At 57.5% G+C, this 20,128-nt stretch overlaps 1 protein-coding gene across 1 annotated transcript in view; it reads right to left on the bottom strand.

Annotated features, from left to right (window-relative positions):
- Window positions 1-11,831: 11,831 nt before the first annotated feature.
- CACNG3 (calcium voltage-gated channel auxiliary subunit gamma 3) overlaps window positions 11,832-20,128 on the bottom strand; it is a 31,818-nt gene continuing 23,521 nt past the window's right edge. The window contains exons 2-4 of the mRNA XM_054212128.1: window positions 15,946-16,029; window positions 13,689-13,829; window positions 11,832-12,343 (exon numbers count right to left, since the gene is read on the bottom strand). Of these exons, the coding sequence (XP_054068103.1) occupies window positions 11,832-12,343; window positions 13,689-13,829; window positions 15,946-16,029 (737 nt within the window). The remainder of the gene's footprint in view (window positions 12,344-13,688; window positions 13,830-15,945; window positions 16,030-20,128) is intronic.

Genomic DNA, 20,128 nt, shown 5'->3' with positions numbered 1-20,128 from the left:
TCGTTAGCCTTTTCAATTATTTTTTGTCGGTTTGCTGCTAGGTTAACTGGCTTGAAATTCTCTGTGAAGATATATGATGCGTTTAAAGAGTCTGAAAAGCTCGTCTCCGCTCCCCGGGGCGCTGGGGAGAGCGCGCTCCTCATTCATCCCGGCTGGTGATAGCGCTGCTCATTGTGCTCTCCCTGACTGTACAGATTCGAAGAGCAACCCTTTACCTGCTGCCAATTTCTTGCTTTTTTTGCTGCAAGCCTGGGTGAGCTAAACCGGCCCTTTCCGCTCAGCCACGTCCCTGACACCGGCAGCGCTTGTGGAGCTCGCAGTGGGGGCGAGTGGGGTGACCTGGGACTTGCTCCTGGCTCCATGGTGGTACCCAAGGGGCTGGTCCCAGGGGATGCAACAAGCTCGATTCCACCGGAGCCCGCGGGGCAGGAGCTAGTCCCGCAGCCCCAGCTATGTTTGCTTGGTCTGCCCCCCCCACAGCTGCCCCAGCCCTCTGTGCAGCTGCAGCCAATGCTGCCCCAATTATCCCTCCCACCCTGATGCTGCTGAGCTACAGGTCCTTGGGGAGCCCCTTGCGGTGTCAGGGGTGGTGGTGCCAGCCTGGGGGGACACCTGCATGGTGACCTTAGGACAGGCTCCTGCTGTGCTTTGGCAGCTTGGACATGCTGTCCGCGGGCTGTCCCCAGGCTCTGGCAGACAGCCCTGTCCCATGGACCACGGCCGTGCTGGCTGCCTTCAGCGTGGCACGGGGCAAACACAGCCCTGCTCCCCACGCTGCAGGCACGTTCCCACATCCCCATGGCCGCCAAGCGATGGGCCACCCTGCAGCCCCCCAGACCAGCACCCTCCGGCCATCCCAACCCCTTATCCTGGCTGCTGCCTTGACCCGGGAACAGCCTGCGTGGCTGGAAACTGCCCGTCAGCGTGTGTCCGACCAGCTGCTGCTCCCAGGGGACAGCCCACCCAGGAGCCCAGAGCTGCTGGGACAAGCATTTAGTGAGACAGTCATTAACATAACCCCCATCTGACCACCTACTGCCCTTTTTCCCAGCTGGAATCAGGCATTTCCCTCTCACCATCACATCCTGGCGCTGGCTGCCCGTCCCCAGGGCTCTGACGGGCTGCGGGCTCGCTGCTCAATTCCCATTCAGCCGCAGCATTTATATGGGAGCGTCGGGATCTCCTGCCAAGTTTCATTACTACATATGCTCTTTTTTAAGGCTGGCAATAAAACGCAGCGGTCATAGTTTACATCGATATGCAGGGGACATCCCCGCCACACAGAACTGGGCTCCTGGGGAGGCTCTTCTCAGCTGGTTTATCCGTTCCTCCGTGCTGTTAACCAGTAGCTGCAGCTGGAGCCGCTGCCGAGCCGGGGGGATTGCTCCATCCCTGCAGGCTGCCGACGCGTGGAGAGGGACGTGCAGCATTTACACACTCAGCAGCGCAGCACCGGCTCCCCCGGCAGCCACCGAGGCACCGCGATCCCTTAGGGAATGGGCCGTGGATGCTCACCACCCACCCAGGCCTTGGCGAAGAGTAGATGAGGCTTTAAAGTCTCATTGGAGTATTTACTATTGTTTTTAATTGGTGAAAATGGATGAGCCTGAATAGAGAGCTCCGATGGCATTTATTGCAAGCCTGCTAACTATGCAGGGATTGCTAGGAGTCACTGGGACAGAGCCAGTGATTAAAGGATAATAACCGCTTTCACGTTTATAAATTATGCCCTTGATATGGGAGAGGAATATTTTTAGATTGGAAGTTGGTGTTGCAAGCTGTGGTGCGGGAAGGGCTCTGCTCCTCCGAAGGGAGCATCCTGCAGCCGTTACCCTTTGCCATCCCACAGGAGGGGCTTGGAGCAGGGATCCAGCCCCGGCAGATGCTCTGCGAGGTGCTGGTGGCTCCTGAGGTGACAATGGGCACTCGTTGGACACCTGGGAGGCTCCGGAGTCAGGCTCTGGCTGCCTCCGCAGCATCATCCGCAGTACACGAGCGTTCCCCAACAGAGCATGCAGCCCCTCGGCGCAGACCCAGAGGGGTTTCACCCTGCCCGAGCCCCCGGCAGGACACGGGGCACGGCTCTGCCCATCAGCGCGGGGTTCTGCTCCGGCACAGTGTGCTCTGCCCAGGGTGCAAGGCCAGCCCCCCACCTCACTCCGGCTGCACAGACCCTTTACTGGCTTGTTTTCCTTTAAACCCAGCCTGCACAGCCCCGCAGGCGCTGGGATCTCGCGTAGGAAACCAACTGAGCACTCCCAACTGCTCAGCTCAGAAGGCGGTGGCGGCGTGCTGCCTTTTTTTACTTTGCTTCCCCCCCGCCCCTCTTTCTCTCTTCAAATCTTCCTTTGAAACCAAAACTTCCTGTAGTTTGAAATGGACAATCAGGACACTCCGGCAGCTGCAGCCCAAGAGCTTCAGCTCTTGGCAGGAGGATCAGAACTACAAAACTATTTCTTTGAGGCAAATTATGCATTCATCTAGCTCATTTGAAACAAAATATGATTTGCAATTTAACTTTCCATAATGAGCTCCTGCTATTATACCGTTTCCATAATGGCTGGTTTCATTGGAACAGATTGTTGGTGCACATGGTTTACAAAACATTTTCAATGCAAGCCCCGTTTTTTCTTATTTTAAATAGCAACAGCTGCTAAGCATGATAATTATTGTATTTCATCAAAATAAACTTACCAAGTTGCTTCTTAATGCTACTCATTGCAGTTTTCCAAAGGACCTATGGGTTCTTAAAGAAGCTGAAACTTTATAGTTCTGCAAAGAGAGAGTGGCACCGCAGACGTGAACTCGGCGACTGAAGGGCCGGGACGGGCAGGTGCCAAGTCTTCCCCTGGGGATGGCAGGGACTTCACCGCCCCTGTCCCCAGTGTCCTTCCAGCCGTCCCCTGTCCTGCTCTCCCAGGCCAGCAGAGTCTGTCGCTGCAGCATCCCCTGCAGCCTCCATTCACAAGATCTGCTCTCCTTGCCAGGGTTTTGTAGCACCAGTGACATTCCCACGCTGTCCTTGCTCCACCCTCGCCAAGCGCTTGACTTGGCACCGCACCCCAACCCACCGCTGACTCTCATGCTTGATGTATTGCCACTGAGCAGTGGCCACCGCCACCTCTCCTCATAGTGGCCAGCGCAGGCATCTGCCATTGCATGAGATGATACCTTGTCATCTCCCGCTGCGGCTGCAGCCCCGGGCTGCTCATCCCCTCGACTGCAAATTACACAGCTCAGTCCCTGCACACCCGCTGAGGCTGCCCAGGTCCACGTCCATCACTGGGCAGCCACAGCTCAGCCACCCTGAGCTGGTCCTGCCCACACTGTTCCTATCCCACCCGTGTGCCTGTCCCTGTCCCCGGGCAGCCAGGGGCTCCCGCGGCTGCTGTCACTGCTCTGGTGGCAGCAGCTCCCTCGCTGCTGCAGAGCTAAAGCTCCCTTTTCTCCTTCACTTCCAAATGGCTTCTCAGCTCCCAGGAGAACTGCACCCCTCCATCCCCAATTTGCCATCACAGGCCAGAGGTCCAGAAACCCATTAATTAGCTCCCAGTTGCAGGCTGGTTGCTGGAGCCAACAGTGCAGTGTGAGGGTGATGGCGCTGCGAAGCCCCCGGCACCGGAGGGTCCCACGCTCCTGAAGGCAGCACCCAGCCCCATGGGGACCTGCTGTGCACGTAGAGAGCAGCGTCACCTTCTGCTATGCACCAAAACAGCGCCCGGGCAGAAAAGCCAAGCCAGGGCAGAGCCACATGTCCCAGCTGCCACCAAGCACTGCCTGCACCGGGCAGCTCCAGCCCCCGCTGCGCTTGTGGGGTGGAGAAACACGGACCCACACAGCAGAGGGTTTGCAAAGCAGGCGCTGGGGCAGCGCTCCTAAAAAACACAGGCTGGGCAAAAGCCCTCCAGCTCCCCAGGCTTTTTCTAGAGACGTTACAACCCCCAGGGACTTTTGCAACAAGGCGGACGTGGACGCGCATGCTTGCCCCTTGGGGGGTTGGTCGCAAGGCGAGGGGACACGCCAGGCTGGCGGTGGACCCCCCTGCGGGGTCCGGGCTCTCCTGTTCCCGGCTGCTGGCACTGCCCGCGTCTCTGCTGGCGCGGGAGACAGCCCGAGCTGTGACAGCGGTGTGAATGCTAACGAGGCTGGAAGGAAGGAGAGTAACTAAGGAAACCAAAGAGGATGGAAAGAAAGTTGCTTAATAGGAGAGCCAAACCCCACCGCAAATGGGCAAAAAGCGAGCAGAAAGGTGCAGCCCGCTTGGCCTTAGGGAGGAGGTTCACGTGAGCAAGGACACGGAGTCTTCTGCTCGCTTCAGTTACTGGTAAATTCGATCCTCTCTTCATTTAGACACAAACTTTGCAAATCAGTACAAATCTGTACTACATATAATGCAAATTCCTGTCCTTCCTTGCACCTACGGCTCTGTTTGTGGTTGCTTCAGGCTGATGCCCCTGGACGTGACCAAGCCTGGTGGCAGGAGGATGCTGAGCCTGCAGAGACCATCCAAAAATTGTAATGACAAACCCCCAAAAAGACGGAAAGGGAGGACAGTATGTGCAATCCCAGCACCATTTGTTATCAGCCTTGTCCTGCACTGGGCAGGGTGACAGCAAGCCTGGAATACTTCATATCCTCATCAGGCTCCTTCTGACCAGTGACAGAAACCAGCTTATCAAGAAAAAGGGAAGAGACTGCTTGACTTAAAAAAAAAATCTCATCTGGCATCTGTGCAAGGTGGCACCTCAGAGAAGTGGCACACACAAACGCCCCCATAACTCTGCTCCCTCTGATGCTGTCCGGGGGCTTGTCACCAGGGACACCAACGCCAGTGACTCCCGTGCGTTCTCACGGCTTCGCAGCATCGCCTGTGCTGGGTTCCCGGCAGGGTGAGACGGGGTTTGGCAGGTCCCCGCTGGCTAACACCAGCCGACATGTGGCCCACCTGTTTTTCCCCTCTGGGAGCGCACACCCCCGCTCGTGGGACCCCGAGGGAGTTCCTGCAGCAGTGCTGGCACCAGTGGGCTGCCCAGCGGCGTGCAATAGCCGCAGGGGCCAGTGCTTTTATTTCCAGCTGTTTCCTGAAAGATTTGACCTCCTGGAAGCCCCCAAGACCATGAAAAACCTGCACGAGGGATGTAGCATAGTGAGAGCTCCGTCGTGAGCCCTCCGCCCCGTGTTAGGCTTTGCTGTAGCTGAGGACTCGCAGGTCTACAAAAGCCACCAGCAGCCAGCCTACCACCCTGGGGCTGCAGCCACCGCCGGGAGCAAGCAATAAGAACCAGCAATAATTAATTACTAATTGCACTTACCTGCCTCACTGTTCCCCGTGGCGTTCCCAGGGTACCCATCAGGAAGCACCAAGGGGGGTTCCCCTGGCTCTCCGGGGCAGCCCCAGAGATGCAGCCGCAGGACACAGCGCCCGTCCCCCACCCTCCTGAAACACCCCCAGCTCACAGGGACCTTCTCTAACAAACTCAGGTGGGCCAAGGGGGCTTTTCTCCTCTAGTGGCTAGAAGGAGGCCGAGGACAGAGGGACAAGAGTATATCAGCAAAGAGACTTTACTGTGCAAGCAGGTGAAAGTCTCATTTGCTGAAAAATTTCTAGGGAACTTTTAAGAGCTGGGTTTAGTGGCTGTGGTCAGCCCAAGATTTATGGGTGCGCAGGCACTCACGGCGGATGGTAACGATGCCGGAGAAGCTATTCCAGCCCCTGAATGAAAGGCTGCCCTTTAAAGCATCTCAGCATTTGGATTTAGATGACATATAGCAATGGCACCGCAGAAGCCATTACTGTCCATCAAGTAAATAATAAACATGCGATATAAATTTCTTGGACTTACCTAGGCTTTCATGAGCTATTGCAAACAGTAAAAAACCCCCCACAAATCAAAGGAAGAAAGGGCAAAGGACAACGCCGAGAAATGAACAGCCAAAGAGGCGGCTGGCTCTGCAGGAATGCAGACGGAGGGAGCTCCCCTTGCAGCAAACCGTGGGGGAAGGCTGTATGTTTATCACGCCGGAGATTTGGACTTGGGGGAAAAAGGGGTGAGAAGGAAAGCCACCTGCTGCAGACACGACCCAGCTGACATCTCCCCGCCGGGGCTCTTTGTGCGAGCGCAGGCTGACAGCAGGCGGTTCGCCATTGGGTTTCTGTCTGTTACAGCACCAATACGGTAATTAAAAACCTCCCTTGAGAGGTAAACAGGACCGTAAGCCCACGATTACCAGCAAACCAAAGCCCCAGCAATGACTGGAAAGCCATCTCCAGTTCCCCTTGCGATAGCTGGGTCCCTCTGCACCCACGGGGCTGCATCCAGCCCCCAGCCGTGCCTGCGTCCCCCCCGATGCCGGGTCCCGCTTTACCCACCGTCAGCTGCAGGTAACCCATTATTTGACATCGCAACACCAGGCGTTGACCTTGGCGGCCACGTTTGCTGTAGTACCGTAACTGGATAGATGGTCTTTGCTTTGTCCGGCCAGCGGGATCGTTCCAAGGGCAATGACTAAATTACCTGAAGTCTCTTCCTCCAGCCAGACGAGCCTTCAAGCTTCCGCTCATTTTGTGCTTTTTACAGTGATCACACGATGATCTAAAACCGCATCAAGGCACTGTGGGATAAACACAGAGCACTGCAGCACCCTTAAATCAGGCTGCTCAGAAGCAAGCGTAGGGTCGGGTTCCTTTCTGTGACGTGGGACCGCTGGGACTCAGAGAAGGGGGAGCGGGTGCCTCTGGACATGACACCAACCCCTTCATCACCGCCCTGGGCTGCTGTGCCCGTGGTGCAGCTGGCTATGGGCATTGGCACAGGGAGCCGTGCCCCAGCTTGCCCTCACCGGTGGGATGGCACGGCTGGCGTCGGGAACAGTGCTGGGCGAAGTGCCGGGAGCCACACAATGAGGATGGGCTATCATATTGTTTATCAAGGTCGGGCGGAAAGAAAACAAGGTAATGGGGCATTTGCTGATTCAATTCGTTGAATTTGAACAAATCTTTTAAATCTTCCTCCCCGAAGGATTGGAAAGGTCAGGAAATAGGCAGAATGTGCTGTAGCTGAGGACTCGCTCGGGCAGAATGTGCACTTTCAGGTATTGAAATTAAACTTGTTAAGAAATCCATATTGATTTGCACTTCTCTGAAAAATATTGAAGCCTCCAGATTTAGCCTGGGTATTGATTTTCTCTTCCAGGGGAAAGACATCGCACGAAGGAAAGATATTACACGTGGCAGTAAACACCTTCAATCACCAGCCGCCCGCTCTCCCTTCATCACCAAATGGCCCCGCTTCGCCCCGGGGGGCTGCAGACGGGTCCCAGCGCTGCCACGCGAAGGGGCTCGGGCAGTTCTACAGCTGCGGAGCTGCCAGCCCCCATGCGGCAGTGCCCCCGCGCCCTCCCCTCTCCCCAGGCTGGCATTGGACACTTTGCCTGGCTCGGCCGCGTGCCATCGTGGAACAATTTGATGACGAGCGCTATGGTCCTGGCCGCGTATTGCCCAGCCACTCGGTCCCCTCCGTGCGTGGGACCACGGCGCTCTGCAGCTTCCTGAGGCGGGGATGTGGGGAGGGAGGTGCCGGTCTCTTCTCCCTGGTATCCAGGAACAGTGCAAAGCTGCACCAGGGGAAGTTCCAACTGGACATTAGGAAGCATTTCTTTACCCAGAGGGTGGTCAAACACTGGAACAGGCTTCCTAAAGAGGTGGCCAATGCCCCAAGCCTGTCTGCGTTTAAGAGGCATTTGGACAATGTCTTTAATAACATGTTTCAACTTTTGGTCAGCCCTGAAGCAGTCAGGCAGTTGGACTAGACGATTATTGTAGGTCCCTTACAACTGAAATATTTTATTCTATTCTATTCTAATCCATTCCATTCCATTCGTTCTGTTCAGGAGCTCCTCACGCGGATGCTGTACAACACCAAAGGCACCACTGATGCAGCAGCTCTAGGGGTCCCCTCCCCACTCACCTGACTGGCACCGGAGATGCTTTACACCGCCAGCCCTGCAGCGAGCCAGCTGCGGGACCGAGACGAGTCGCGGAGGTGGGAACTAAAGGGCAATGTCACTAGAAGGAGCAGTGGCTGGAGTTAAGCTGCCTCAGAAACAAACAGCTTCAGGTCGTAAATTTAGCCGCAAGTAAGAGAAACCTGTTTGCTGTCTGTCTCTCCAGCACCCGCCTGCCTCGTGGCACCCAGCACGGCGCAGGGGAAGGTGACAGCCAGCACACGTCCTGGGGCACCTCCTGCTTCTTTTCAATTACTTAAGGAATAACTTGGTTAACTTCAGAAAAATCAATCCTCTCTTTGAAACGAAGTAAAATCGTTTCCCAACATATCTCCTGCCTCGCTGGCCCTCAAGAAAAACACCGGCACCACAAATTGCCCTGAATGTGGCTTTAATGACACAGGCACAGTGTCCTGCGTGTACACAGGCCATGGCATGGCAGCATCCTGGTCCCTAATACATGGTTGCTCCGATTTACTGCTGCGATGGCAATAACTATGTAGCGATGGCAGTATGGATAATGATAAAACCACTTCCAGTTGTATTATCCACACTTGCTGTGCTGCAGGAGTTCATTTATCTGCAGCTGGTCAGGCGTCTTCCTGGCAACTACCTCAGGGATGTCAGGAGCCAGCCCTGCCCCAGGGACAGGGACAGCCACCCGTCCTGCCAAGGAGGGCTCAAACGGCACCCGGCTCCGTGCTGCCCCAGGGGCAAAGCCCACCGCCCAGAAAGGGGCCTCCCGCACAGTCAGGGCTTTGCTGCTGCGGGGTTTGGGTTTAATTAAGAAACGTGCTCTGTTCCCGTGCTTTGCTTTGTCTGATGGAGACAAACAGGGTTCCTCACCCGCAGCACTCAGCGAATCAGCCAGAGCCCACCCTCTGGACATTTAATTCTGAAAAAAAAACCCAAACCAAACACTTTTAAGGCACAAAGTGTGCACATGTATAAAATCTAGGGGTTGGTGATGCCTTCGCAGCTGGGCTCTGAAGGGGCTGCTCAGCACGGTGTCGGAGCAGCCGGAGCAAGACCCCTGCCCGCAGCCCCATAACCCCTCCCGGGGTCGGCACCGCTGCGGCTAACACCGCCGGCACGGGGGAACGGTAAATGAAGGTCTCAGTGTGGCTTTCATGATCAGAGTCTCTAATGATCTGCTTAAAAGCTCTGCTCCACACGCATCGATCCCGGCAATCAGCCCATCGGAGTTTCCCCTCCGAGCATCCCTCCTTCCCCGGGCCTGGCTGGGAACCGACGGTCCCAGCGCTCCCCTCCCGGGAAGCGGCAGGGCTGGGGGGCTCCGCCTGAGCGCGCAGACCTCCCTAGCGAGATTGACGGATTAATTATCGGTAGGGATTTAACTTCAGATCTTTGTCAAGGACAGTCAGAGCTCTGGGGTGCCTTAATACGTCAATAAAGCAAAGCCTGCATTTGCTGCGACGCTGTTGTCACAGGGCAGGTCCCGTTGGGAGAGGCTGCGGGAGGCAGCCGGGCAGGAGCCCTGGCCAAACCAGCAATCCCACACCAGGTAAGTTAAAATGCAGCCTATTCCACGTTTTACACAGCCAGTCCTTTCACTACTTTGTTTTTAAGTATTTCCCTAAAACCGGGAGTGCTACGCTTCCTCAACTGTTTTTAATACATGCAATCAGCAACTGTGGCAATTAAGAGGCCTAATTAGCATCTGAATCAGTCTTCTCACACAACCCCCCCTTCGCAATAGGAGCAGTGAGGGAGATGAAGGACCTGCACGCAGTCTGCAGCCCCAGGCAGCCAGGACCTGCCGAGGGTCAGACGGCCCTTGCCGGGGCTGTTTGAGGGGCTCCGGAGGGGATTTCACTCCAGCAGAGCTCCCGCAACGGGCTTCCCGCAGCAACCTGCTATTCCCAGGAAAGATTAGGACATGCCCCACGACCGGCCATGCTCCGGCTGGGAGACCCAGGGCAAGGCTGCTCAAAGGAACGCACATCGGGCACCAGATGTTTCCCTTCTGCAGAGAGCACGAGTAAATGAGAGCTCCGCTGGCCCCGGATTACCTGCTGCTGCCTAATGAGCCCCCCCCAGGGACTCCGTGGGAATCCATCGCTTTTGCTAGAAGGTTAAATAAGATTTCAATTAAGCGACACGTCAAATTGTAAGACCGGCTACTTCAAAACCACTTCCCGTTTAGCCGAGCTCTGCTCCGGCGAGAGAAGGCGGCTCAGCGTTTAAAGCCAAACCTCCGGCTGCACGCATACGCCTTGGCATTTAGAGACTGATCTGCTCCCTGACAGCCCACACCATCCCCTGGTTGTCACCCCGCGCAGGCAGCTGGCACGTCCCTGACAAGCGGCTCGGAGGGGACAGGCACGCGCTGAGACCCCGCAGGCAAACGCCCAGAGGGAGCGCAGCTGGGAGAGGTGGTCCCCAAGGAGGACCTGAAGTTGGCTCCAACTCGGCATTTCCCTGGCAGAGGGGTCTCACCACAACTGCCCCAGGATGCCCGGCTGCCCCCGGGGAGGGGACGTCACCCCACCGCAGCACCTTTTGGGGGAAATGGCTTTCTGAGCCACTCTCCTTGCGGCGCTCACCCTGCCAGTGCTCAGGCTCGGGGGGCTGCACATGGAGCCCCCCACCCCGCAGTGTCCCAGGCACCCCACCAGCCACCCCACTACACGAACCAGGGCAGGAGAACGAGGTGGGGTCCGAGGTGGGGGCTGCTCCCCTAGACCCCCTGCAGCCAGGGAGCCCTGACCCCAGGCACCCCACGCAGCTACAGGAGATGTCGAGGCTGCCGTAAAACACCCGTGGGTCACAGCATGCGGTTTGCCAGCTGCCCGCAGCAAGGTCAGTGCGACCTATTCAGCCAAGTAACTTGCTTGCCAAACTGGACGATTTTATTGTTATTTTTCTCATCAATCTCCCAGCCATTATAGAATCATACACCATCCGCACGCAGCCCGCGGCCGGCAGCCCGGCCACCAACCCAGTTTCTCCTGCAGTACCACCAGGTCAAGCGTTGCCTCCTTCGTTGTGCCCAGACAATAATTTGTGACTGTGTGTGTATTAATTTTAGGGAATTAATTCATTTTCTTGCAACATTAGAGGTTAATTAAACGCTGGCTAATTGCTACCAGTCATTGGAGGAATTCTGCTCCTGAGTCCTTTCATGGCCTGAATGCACCAAAGGAAGAAAAAAGGAAAGAAAGGAAGAAAGAAAGAAGCCCTTTCAAGACCACAGAAAATTGCAAAAGGATGTTTCTTCCAACCCGACATGACAAAATTGAATTCCAAGCTATTTAATGCATGCACGAAACGCCATAGAGAAACCCAGCCCGAGCACTCCATCCACCACGACAGGGAAAGGGGTTTCGCAACACGAGCACTCGCTACGGCACCGACTCAGTGCTTCAAACTCCGGACTTCCAGGCAATTTCGCTTAAATGTAACTACCAGATTAAGGATTCTCACAGACAGGGCTATCGCCAGCATTTCCATGGGACATACAGCTAAGGTAACACTGCGATTATGATCAACATTAACGATGGAGACCTCGGGAAGCCACTGTCCGGGGTGGTGATGGAAGCCCCGCTCAGTCCGCGGGGGCACCACGGCCAGGGTCACAGTGCAGCCCCCGTCCCCTCCCCGCCGGGGAGGCAGGGCCGCGGGGGTCCCGGTCCCACCGTGGGCGCAGTGGCCTGGCCTGGCCAGTGGCATTTTGGGAGTGAAAAACCAGCCCCGCGGGTAGGGGCACGGGAAGCCATCTGGGTTTGTCCTTAAAAACAGGATTTCACAGGTTACACCGTCACGAGGATGATGTCATGCAGCCTGACAAAACGCCCCTGCTCGCCTCAGACCGGCGTGGTTCGTCTGTTGGCCGGGTTGTTGTGCAAAGACTCCTTGAACTCTTTGGGGATGGAGTTATGGACCTGTAAAAAACCGTGGTCCCGCTCTGAGTTGAGCAGCGTCCCCATGGTGACCTTGGAAGGATCCCTGGAGAGGGTGAACATGGAGATGTCGGTGGAGGGGATGGTGCTGAACCCCTTGCTGACGGGTGACATGTCCCGGGACCGGGGCTCGGTGGAGCGGGAGCTGGACCGCCGGCGGAAGCGGTACCTGTAGGGGGGAAGGCGGGTGAAGGCCGACTTCTTCAGCAGCTCCGAGTGGGACTTGGCACGGATCTGGCGGTGCTTCTCGATGTACATGTGCACAGCGATCACCCCCACCATCTCAGCGATGATGAAGGACAGGGCTCCGAAGTAGAAGGACCAGCCGTAGGAGTAGCTCTTCTTGGAGTCGCTCTGCCCTGGGTCCCCCGCGTTGGCCGAGATGTAGACTATTATCCCGATGATGTTGCTGAGACCTTTAGGCGGGGACAAGAGGGAGAGATGCTCGCTTGAGTGGCAGCAGAGAGATGGAGGACAGCAGCACCCCAATCTACTCCTGGGAGCGGAGGGACACTGGCTGGAGGACCCCAGCCCTTCTCCTGCCCACCAGGACCCGCAGGGTGCCCGGCAGGCGGGGACAGTGCCGGAGGCCACGGCCACATCCCCATGGGGAACCAACACACCTCCCAGCACACCGGGGACAAAAACCCCTCACAGACCTCTGCTGCTGTCCCCGGTATACATCCATATATTCACATGAACCCAGTATATGTGTATAGTCACGTACAGTGAAGGAGCAGGAGGAACAACCGCTATTTTGTTTAGAAGGGGGACATTTCAAGACCTGGTCCTGCTTTGCAGAGCTGCTCTCCAAGCAATGGACTGCAGGAGCCCAGCCAGTGCCGGGGCTGTGGCTGGAGCAGAGCCAACCCACGGGGCACGGAGGGGATCCCTCCGGCACAAACCCCGTCTCACCACAGCCCTGGGAACGCAGGGAAGCGGGAATGGCTCCATCTCTTTCCATTTCTGGTGGAGGTTGGAGGCTTTATTTGGGATCCGGGCAGTTTTTGCACCACCAGCAGCACCGTGGGGCTGTGCCGCAGGGCGGGGGAGTGGCTGATGTATTCCTGGATTTACTTAATGAATCGATTATGTTCTTTCTGTTGTTTTCTCATCTGCATCAGCAGCTCCTGCCAGCCGAAAGAGCGAGAGTAATTTGTCTCTTTGTAGGGAGAAGAAAAAACACAAAATAGAGCAGTTCCTTGAGACAAAGACATTGTCATACGATAATCAGTGGAAGTGTTGGGGAACAGTGCACAAAGAAATGAGTAATCCAGAAGGAACAGCCTCTCAAGGGAGAGTGATTTTTCCCTGTAGGACTGTGGCAGCCCCTCTGCCCAGTCCCTGGTGCTGCCAGTCGAGCGCCTGACCTCACCTGGTCCCAAGACCTGCTGCTTGGCAGTGATGGAGGGCAGAGACCCCCAAAACCTGCCCCAGGGCCGGGTGCTCCCCCAGTGGGACAGCTGCGCTCCAGGAGCCCCTCCTGGGCTGCAGCACCTGCATGGTGACTGCTCGAGGCAGAGCAGGGTGGATGCCTAAAGTGCTGGCTAGCATGGTGACCGCTTGCCAGAAACCTCTGCTGGTTTTCCCCTGCGATGAGGATTTTTCCACTGGGACGAGACAGCTCACAAACCCCAGAATCCCTCCATGCCAATGGCCCAGGAGGACCCACAACCCGTCTCCAGCTCCCCCGTGTTCCCCCCCCATCGCTTCCACACCAGGAGAGCCGCCCTGCTCCCAACACCGCTGGGCAGCTCCTACCTGCAGAGACGAAGAAGATGCCGGCGCTGAGGATGACGTTGTGTTTGCTCTTGTAGAACTCACTGGCCGCCACGCAGAGGCCCCCGAAGAACAGCAGACCCACGCTGAGGATGGGGAAGATGCTGGATGCTCTCACCGCACCTGTGGGACAGGGAGCAGGGCAGGGTTGGTCCCCGACATCGCTCCTGCGGCGGGTGCTGCCGGCATCTCCCACACCAATGCCGGCGCCCAGGAAGAACCGTTCCAACGCCACCCTGGGGTGCTGCCGCAAGGGATGGGGGAGACCCGTCACCAGCTCCTCCTGTGCATCCTCTGCCTGTCCCCAGGCTGCTCTGCTCCGAGCTTGCCCTGGAGCACAGCATCAGCCCTGCAAACCCTGTGATTCAGGCCTCCCACCACAAAAAATAGTTTAAACCCTGAATTTCTTCCCCCCCCCCCGGCTATTTCAAGGATTTATTTCTTCTGGTCTTGTCACACAGTCAGCACTAGCTATTTAGCCATTACCAAACACACCATCCACAGGTTTAGGCTATGGACTTGACTCTGGAGCCGAGGGATTGCAGAAACCCCCCAGATCTCAGCAGGCTGGTGAGGAACAGTACTGCCAACCACAAGGGTTGTGTCCCTTGCGTCCCCAAAGTATTGCAGTTGCTTCAAACATCAACAATTTACTAACACACCTAAAGTTCAGCAACAAAGTGTTTTGCTGATACAGGGGAGGAACATCATCAAAATGAACACAAAGCCCAGGGCCCCGAGCCCACCATGTGTGATGCTGTGGCCCTGGCACTGGGCTCTATCCCAAAGGGATTAGCTCCGGCAGAACATGTCTCTGCACGCTCAGGGCCCACTGACCAAGAGCTACACAAAGAAGGGCCTTTTCTGCGTGGCCTATCCGAAGTTCAGCTTCCAAAATGACAGTAAAAGGTAATTAATGCAGCAAATCACTACCTGCTCCACTGAAAATACACTCTGCCTTGGTTTGGGCTCTCATCCCCCTATTAGGGCCTTTATTAAAAGCACAGAAATACAGAGAAGCCCCATTAAAATGCCATTCTGGGGGCTTTAAAATAGACTTTTTGTTTTAAATGTGGGAGGGGGTGGGAGAAGAACTTAAACGCTAATCTACTAAAATGGCAAACCAATTCCATTAATCGCATTCCCCTCTTAGATGGGTGAGCAGAGCTGATGGCTCCCTGCAGAGTTCGAAAATGGGGAGTTCAGAGCAACATCTGGATGAGCAGCAGCTGCATGAGGCAGGGGCCATTGCCCAGCCCGGGGATCGGGGCTGAGCACAGGGCGATGGGCGCCGGGTGTCACTTCATCCCCGGGGATTCCTCCCAGCCCCAGCATCTCAGACAGCACCCAGAGACGCCAATGCCACCAAGGCTGCCACGTGCCTCTGCTGCCTTATGTTCTTATTGTTTGGAAATTCAGGTGTTCAAATGAACCTTTTGGCTGTGCAGGCTTCGCGGTCCATCACACACGTGCACGTTTGTCAACGTGCCAGCGGTGCACGTCCGTGTTGCTTTGCATGTCAGGGTGTGCGTCATTTGTGCCCAGCGTCTGTCACGCTGCGGCTTGGTGCCCCAGCGATCGCTTCTACATGTGTCTGCAAAGCGCGCAGGGGATGGCGCCTCTTCTCTGCAGGATCATCCTCAGCTCCCCCCACATAAAAACCTTGCGGGTCCTGCTCAGAGGTTGTCCTGGCCCCCTTGAGCAGGAGGATCCCGCTTTTCCCCAGGAGAGCCGCCAGCTCTGTTTCTACTCCATCTCCCTGCACTGGGCTGCTGCTGGCAGAGCACACGGCAGCCGCTCATCGTGCTTTCCCAGTGAGTGCCAGCAAATCCAGGCTGGCTGCAGAGACACGGGGACCAGCACGAACGCAGCCCCGCTGTGGCATCACACCAGCGATCCACGGGGTCCTGGTCCCCAGCCATCCTCGCACCCCCACAAGTGCGGGCTGCGCAGCAGCTGCCTGGACAGACCAGCCACGGGGACAGCGAGCGCCAGACAAATGTGCCATCAACACCGCGACTGCGGCGTGACATGGCCACGCTCGGGTAACCCAGAGGGTCACCGCTGCTTTGCGGGAAGCCTGGGGGGGGCTGTGACCCATCGGCCGCCTGCCAGTAAAGGCGGGGGGGAACCGCTGGGTGAAGCTCTGGGTGCTGGGGGACAGGGAGAGGCATGCCAGCACAGTGTGGGGCAAGGGGGTCCCCAGGGAGCTCCGAGGGGCACAGGAAAGCAGACTCACGGAGGAGATACTCAGCCGTGTCTTGCTCGTAATCCGCATCCTCGGGGAAGTGGTCGATTTTCTTGCACACTCCTCGGAAGGTTCCTGGGGAGACACAAGCCAGGAAACCTTAAAATCCCATCCGCCCTGGCAGGAGCTGGATGTGCCGCACGGGGCCAGCACGGCAGCAGCCCCCGGCGGGGGGCTGTCACTCACCCCAAATACTGCCCTGGGCCCCCGGGGTCGGTTCGCTCCCTGCGGAGCGGTGCTCCTGCGCCCTCCGAGCACTGCTGATTCCCTCTACATCTCGAACTAAGCCCTGCCATTAACATCGCTGCTGAGCTGGGAGGAGATGCCCACGCTGCCCTGCTCCCCCCGCAGCCCCACGGTGGCCACGGGCAGAGCCTCTTCGGCTGCGCGGCGCTGCGAGGACGTGTCGGGAGCCCAGCACCGCCTCTGCTGAGCTTTTCCCCCTCCCTGGGTGCACCCATGGACACGGCAAGGCTCGTCTGGCCCCCATTTTCCCCAGTGAAGGGGAGGTGAAGCAGAGCAGGCACTTGCTGGCTCCCAGCACCCACCACCCAGGCAAACCCCTTCATCGGCTTTGACAGAGAATCGATGGAGCTGTAAATAAACCTCCCGGCCTTCGGGGACGGGCAACACCTTATTCAGATAGACTGGGGAAAGGCGCTCCATGGCTGCAGCCCAGGGCTCGCGCTGGGACGTCGGGCTCATCTGCTTTCACATCAAATTCCTGCTGGGGGAGATGGCAGTGGCACCGGGGTCAGAGAGGCTGCACCGCGCAGAGACCAGCCTGGTCCTCCCGGTTTGGCTTCTCTGCCCCGGCCCCTCGGCTGCGTGAAAGCTTTGATTTACTGCCACAAACGCAGGGCACAGGCTGCCGCGCAGACGAGGATCCTCAGCACGTTTACTAAAGTAACATCTGGGCTGCAGCTTAGCTTCCAAAATGCGTTTTGTTTTTTTTTCCTGGAGGCACAGATGTGTTCATTTAAAGGACTACAAAAAGTTTCTAAAGTTCTTACCCTTTCCTGCCACTTTCTCAGCCCTGCTTCAAGGGAGGATAGGCCAGAAGAGGCAGAGTCACCGAGACGACCTGTCTGTACCCCATTCCCAGGCTGCTTCCACGTGTCCCCCACAGCACACACACACCCATGCTCGGCCGTGGACAAGCACCCAGTGCCACAGGTGGGCATCACAGCTGAGCTTGGCATGGATGGGAGCACCACCCACACCACGGCACGGTCCCGCCGGGAGCCCTGCTCCCACCGGGAGCTCAGCACATGTCGCCTTCCCTCTCCTTCTCGTGGGTTCCCACGGCACGACTTGGGAGTGGGGGCGAGAGCATCCCCAGCACAGTGGGCACCGGCAACACCGCCTGGAAGGCCTATGGAAGGAGGCAGATGCTCTGGCATCTGCTGCCCTCCCACTTAGCATTTGGGAAAAAAAAGGCTCTTCTTCTGTGGCTTTTTTTTTTTTTTTGCCTCCTGCCTCTAAAGAAAACAAACGTATTTTGCCTTTAAACGCTTGCCTGTTTGCTTTGGCTTTCTCCTCGCTGTGCTTTCGGGCTCAGCTCTTTCCTGTGCCAAAGCCGTGCAGTTGTGCCATGAGAGGAAAAAGCCAAGGACAAGTCAGGCTCAGGTAGGTGATGTTCTGGGGACTCAGTTACTCTTTGGAGGTGGCACTTTGGAGCAGCCCGCCAGGACATGGAGCACCGCACTCAATATCTGCTGGGGACGGCTCAGAGCTCGGCTCGTGCCCCAGTGCTGGGCAGGAACACGGCTCTTCAGGACCCGGGGTGGCAGCAGACACTTCTGTCTGCAGGATTCGGAGGCATCTTCTCCACAGCAAGCAGCAAGCGCTAATGCAAGAGTCTGCACGATGCTTCCTCTGCAGTGCTGACAAATGCTGTCCTTGATGTTATAAACGGGGAGACTGAGGCACGGAGTGTGACTTCTCCTGGAGTGGCAACGGGCTGGGCGAGGCGGGAGGAATTCCTGCAGCCTCTTCCTACACGACGAGCAGCCGTCTCATGACGCCAGTGCTGGAGGACATGGTCAGGCCAGGCTGGGTCTGCCCCCTCTCCCACGGGACCAGAAAGGACATGCCACCAGGGGACAGGGCTCAAGGCAAGAAAAGCCAACCCGCATGGTGTCCTGCACAGCAGGACGCTGTCAGTCTGCGCTCCGGGCTTGGGGGAGCCGAGCATCGTGACAGGCATCAATTAAAGCCTGGAGATGTAGCTCTGGAGGTGGCAAGCTGTCATCCAAGCGGGAGACACGGCATCTGAGGGGGAACCGCCTGCTCCCGTTGCTTTGGGAACTGCAGGCGAAGGGGAGGCTGAGAACGGGTGCCACGAACGGGGCTGAGGAGGCACTGGGCACGGGGAGGATGGCAGCTGCACAGCACAGCCACCTTCTCCTCCTCCTCCTCTCAGCTTTCCACCCACCTTCTCCAACCTTCTCCCGGTACCTGCCAGCAGGGCTCTGCCCCACGCACCCCAGAGCTGCTGATGGGACACATCTGCCCTCTCCGACATTTAATGGCTGCAAAGCTGCTGTCAGCCAGGGATGCCCAGGCAGCGTACAGGATTTTGCAAGAGCTTCTCCAGAGGCACCAACTCCCGGGCGGTGCAGGAACATCTCCCTCCACAGCAACCTCCTGGGCAGGGGCGCAGAGCCAGTGTTCATCATCTGATTAATGGGAGAAACTTTCCCTTGGTGCCACGTGGGAAAGGAGTTTAGAGTCTGAGACAGCCCATCAGCACAGCGTGCAAACGAGAATACTAATTTGCTTGGGTTTGAGCTCTTTGAAGTTCTCTGAGGCTCCCTGTGCTGCTGAGCCCCCACCAGAACCCAGTGCTGGGCTGGGGGGGGGGGCAGGCAGGCACCCCCTGCCCTGAGCAGCAGCCGAATGAGCCAGGACCCCCGGGGGCATACACCAATGTCCAAGGTAAATCTGTGACCGTGAGGGATGAGGGCGAGCCTTGGAACAGGAGGCACCTGCAGGCGGAGGGGATGCCCTGTTCAGATGCAGGTACCGGGATCTTTAACCTCTCTGCTTCCCTCAGCCCTGCCTGTCCCACCCTAACGCCTCCTTTGCAACAGAGATGGGATGGAAAAAAAAAGTTTTTTAAAAAAAAGAATAAATCAAGTGACTTCGCCGGGGCAAGGGCAGAGCCTTTGGCAGGACCCAACACCAACTCCGTCCTGCTGCGGAGGGAAGCACCGGGCAGCCCCGGCGAGCGGCGGGAGGGAGAAACCACGGCGGCATCTCAGGTTTGCGGCTTGCTCCGGCACCGCGGCTCGCCCTGCACCTGGCAGGGGGTTTAGCAAAATCCGCCCCCCTCCCCAAGGCAAAGGGAGCCCCCAGCCCCCCCACGCCGGGAGGGGGGGGGCAGCCCCGCTGCCTGCCCGGCTCCACCGCATCTATTTCACGCTCTGACATTTATTCTGGCTCCTTTAACTCCCTCTGTTCATTAACCGATGCTGGTCGCCATGGCAACCGCTGAGTCACCTGACACACAACTTCCCACCCTCCAAACAAATACCACAACAAGGCTTAAATCACAAAAAGGCCCCCCCGCTTCCCCCACCCCCACCCCCACCTCCCCGTGACCCCCAAAACGCTCCCTGAGGATGGAGCCCTGCCGCGGGGAGGTGCGGCTGGAAAAGGCTCCGGGGAAGGATGGGGCGGCCGCTCCCGGCCCTGGCTGGAGGCTCATGCCCCCCAAGCAGCCGGGCTGCAAGCACTCACACCCCACACGGCACATCCCGAGCCACCAGGTCCCCGTCCCCCGGTGACGGCAGATGCAACTCTGGGCTTTCCTCTCCTGGCTTTACAGCTAGCCCCTGGTAAAAGCAGCGTTAAAATGTTACAGGCATAAAAGAAGCAGGTTTTGTCCGAGTCCTCAAACTCCAGAGCCTCCTTCCTCTGCCCACGTTTTCTCAGCGAGGAACTCGAGGCAGAGGTGATGCCGAATTGCCTGCTCGCCGCCTGTCTCTGACCCCCCTGCCAGAACGGAGGCCATGGGTGCGAGCTCAGGCACGAGATGCCCCCAGCTCCTGGGGCTCGAGCCTTGCCCGGCACCGGGGCTAGCTGCATGCAGAAATCAGCTGGGAAGGACTGGCCAGCACAGGACTCGGGATGCTGGCCGGGCTCGGGTACGGGCTCAGCTGCTTGCTCG

The sequence above is a fragment of the Rissa tridactyla genome, chromosome 8 (genome assembly GCF_028500815.1).
Source record: "Rissa tridactyla isolate bRisTri1 chromosome 8, bRisTri1.patW.cur.20221130, whole genome shotgun sequence".
In the NCBI taxonomy this organism is placed as follows: domain Eukaryota; kingdom Metazoa; phylum Chordata; class Aves; order Charadriiformes; family Laridae; genus Rissa; species Rissa tridactyla.
Note: the sequence above shows the minus strand (reverse complement) of the source record. Positions and strands in the feature narration are given on the sequence as shown.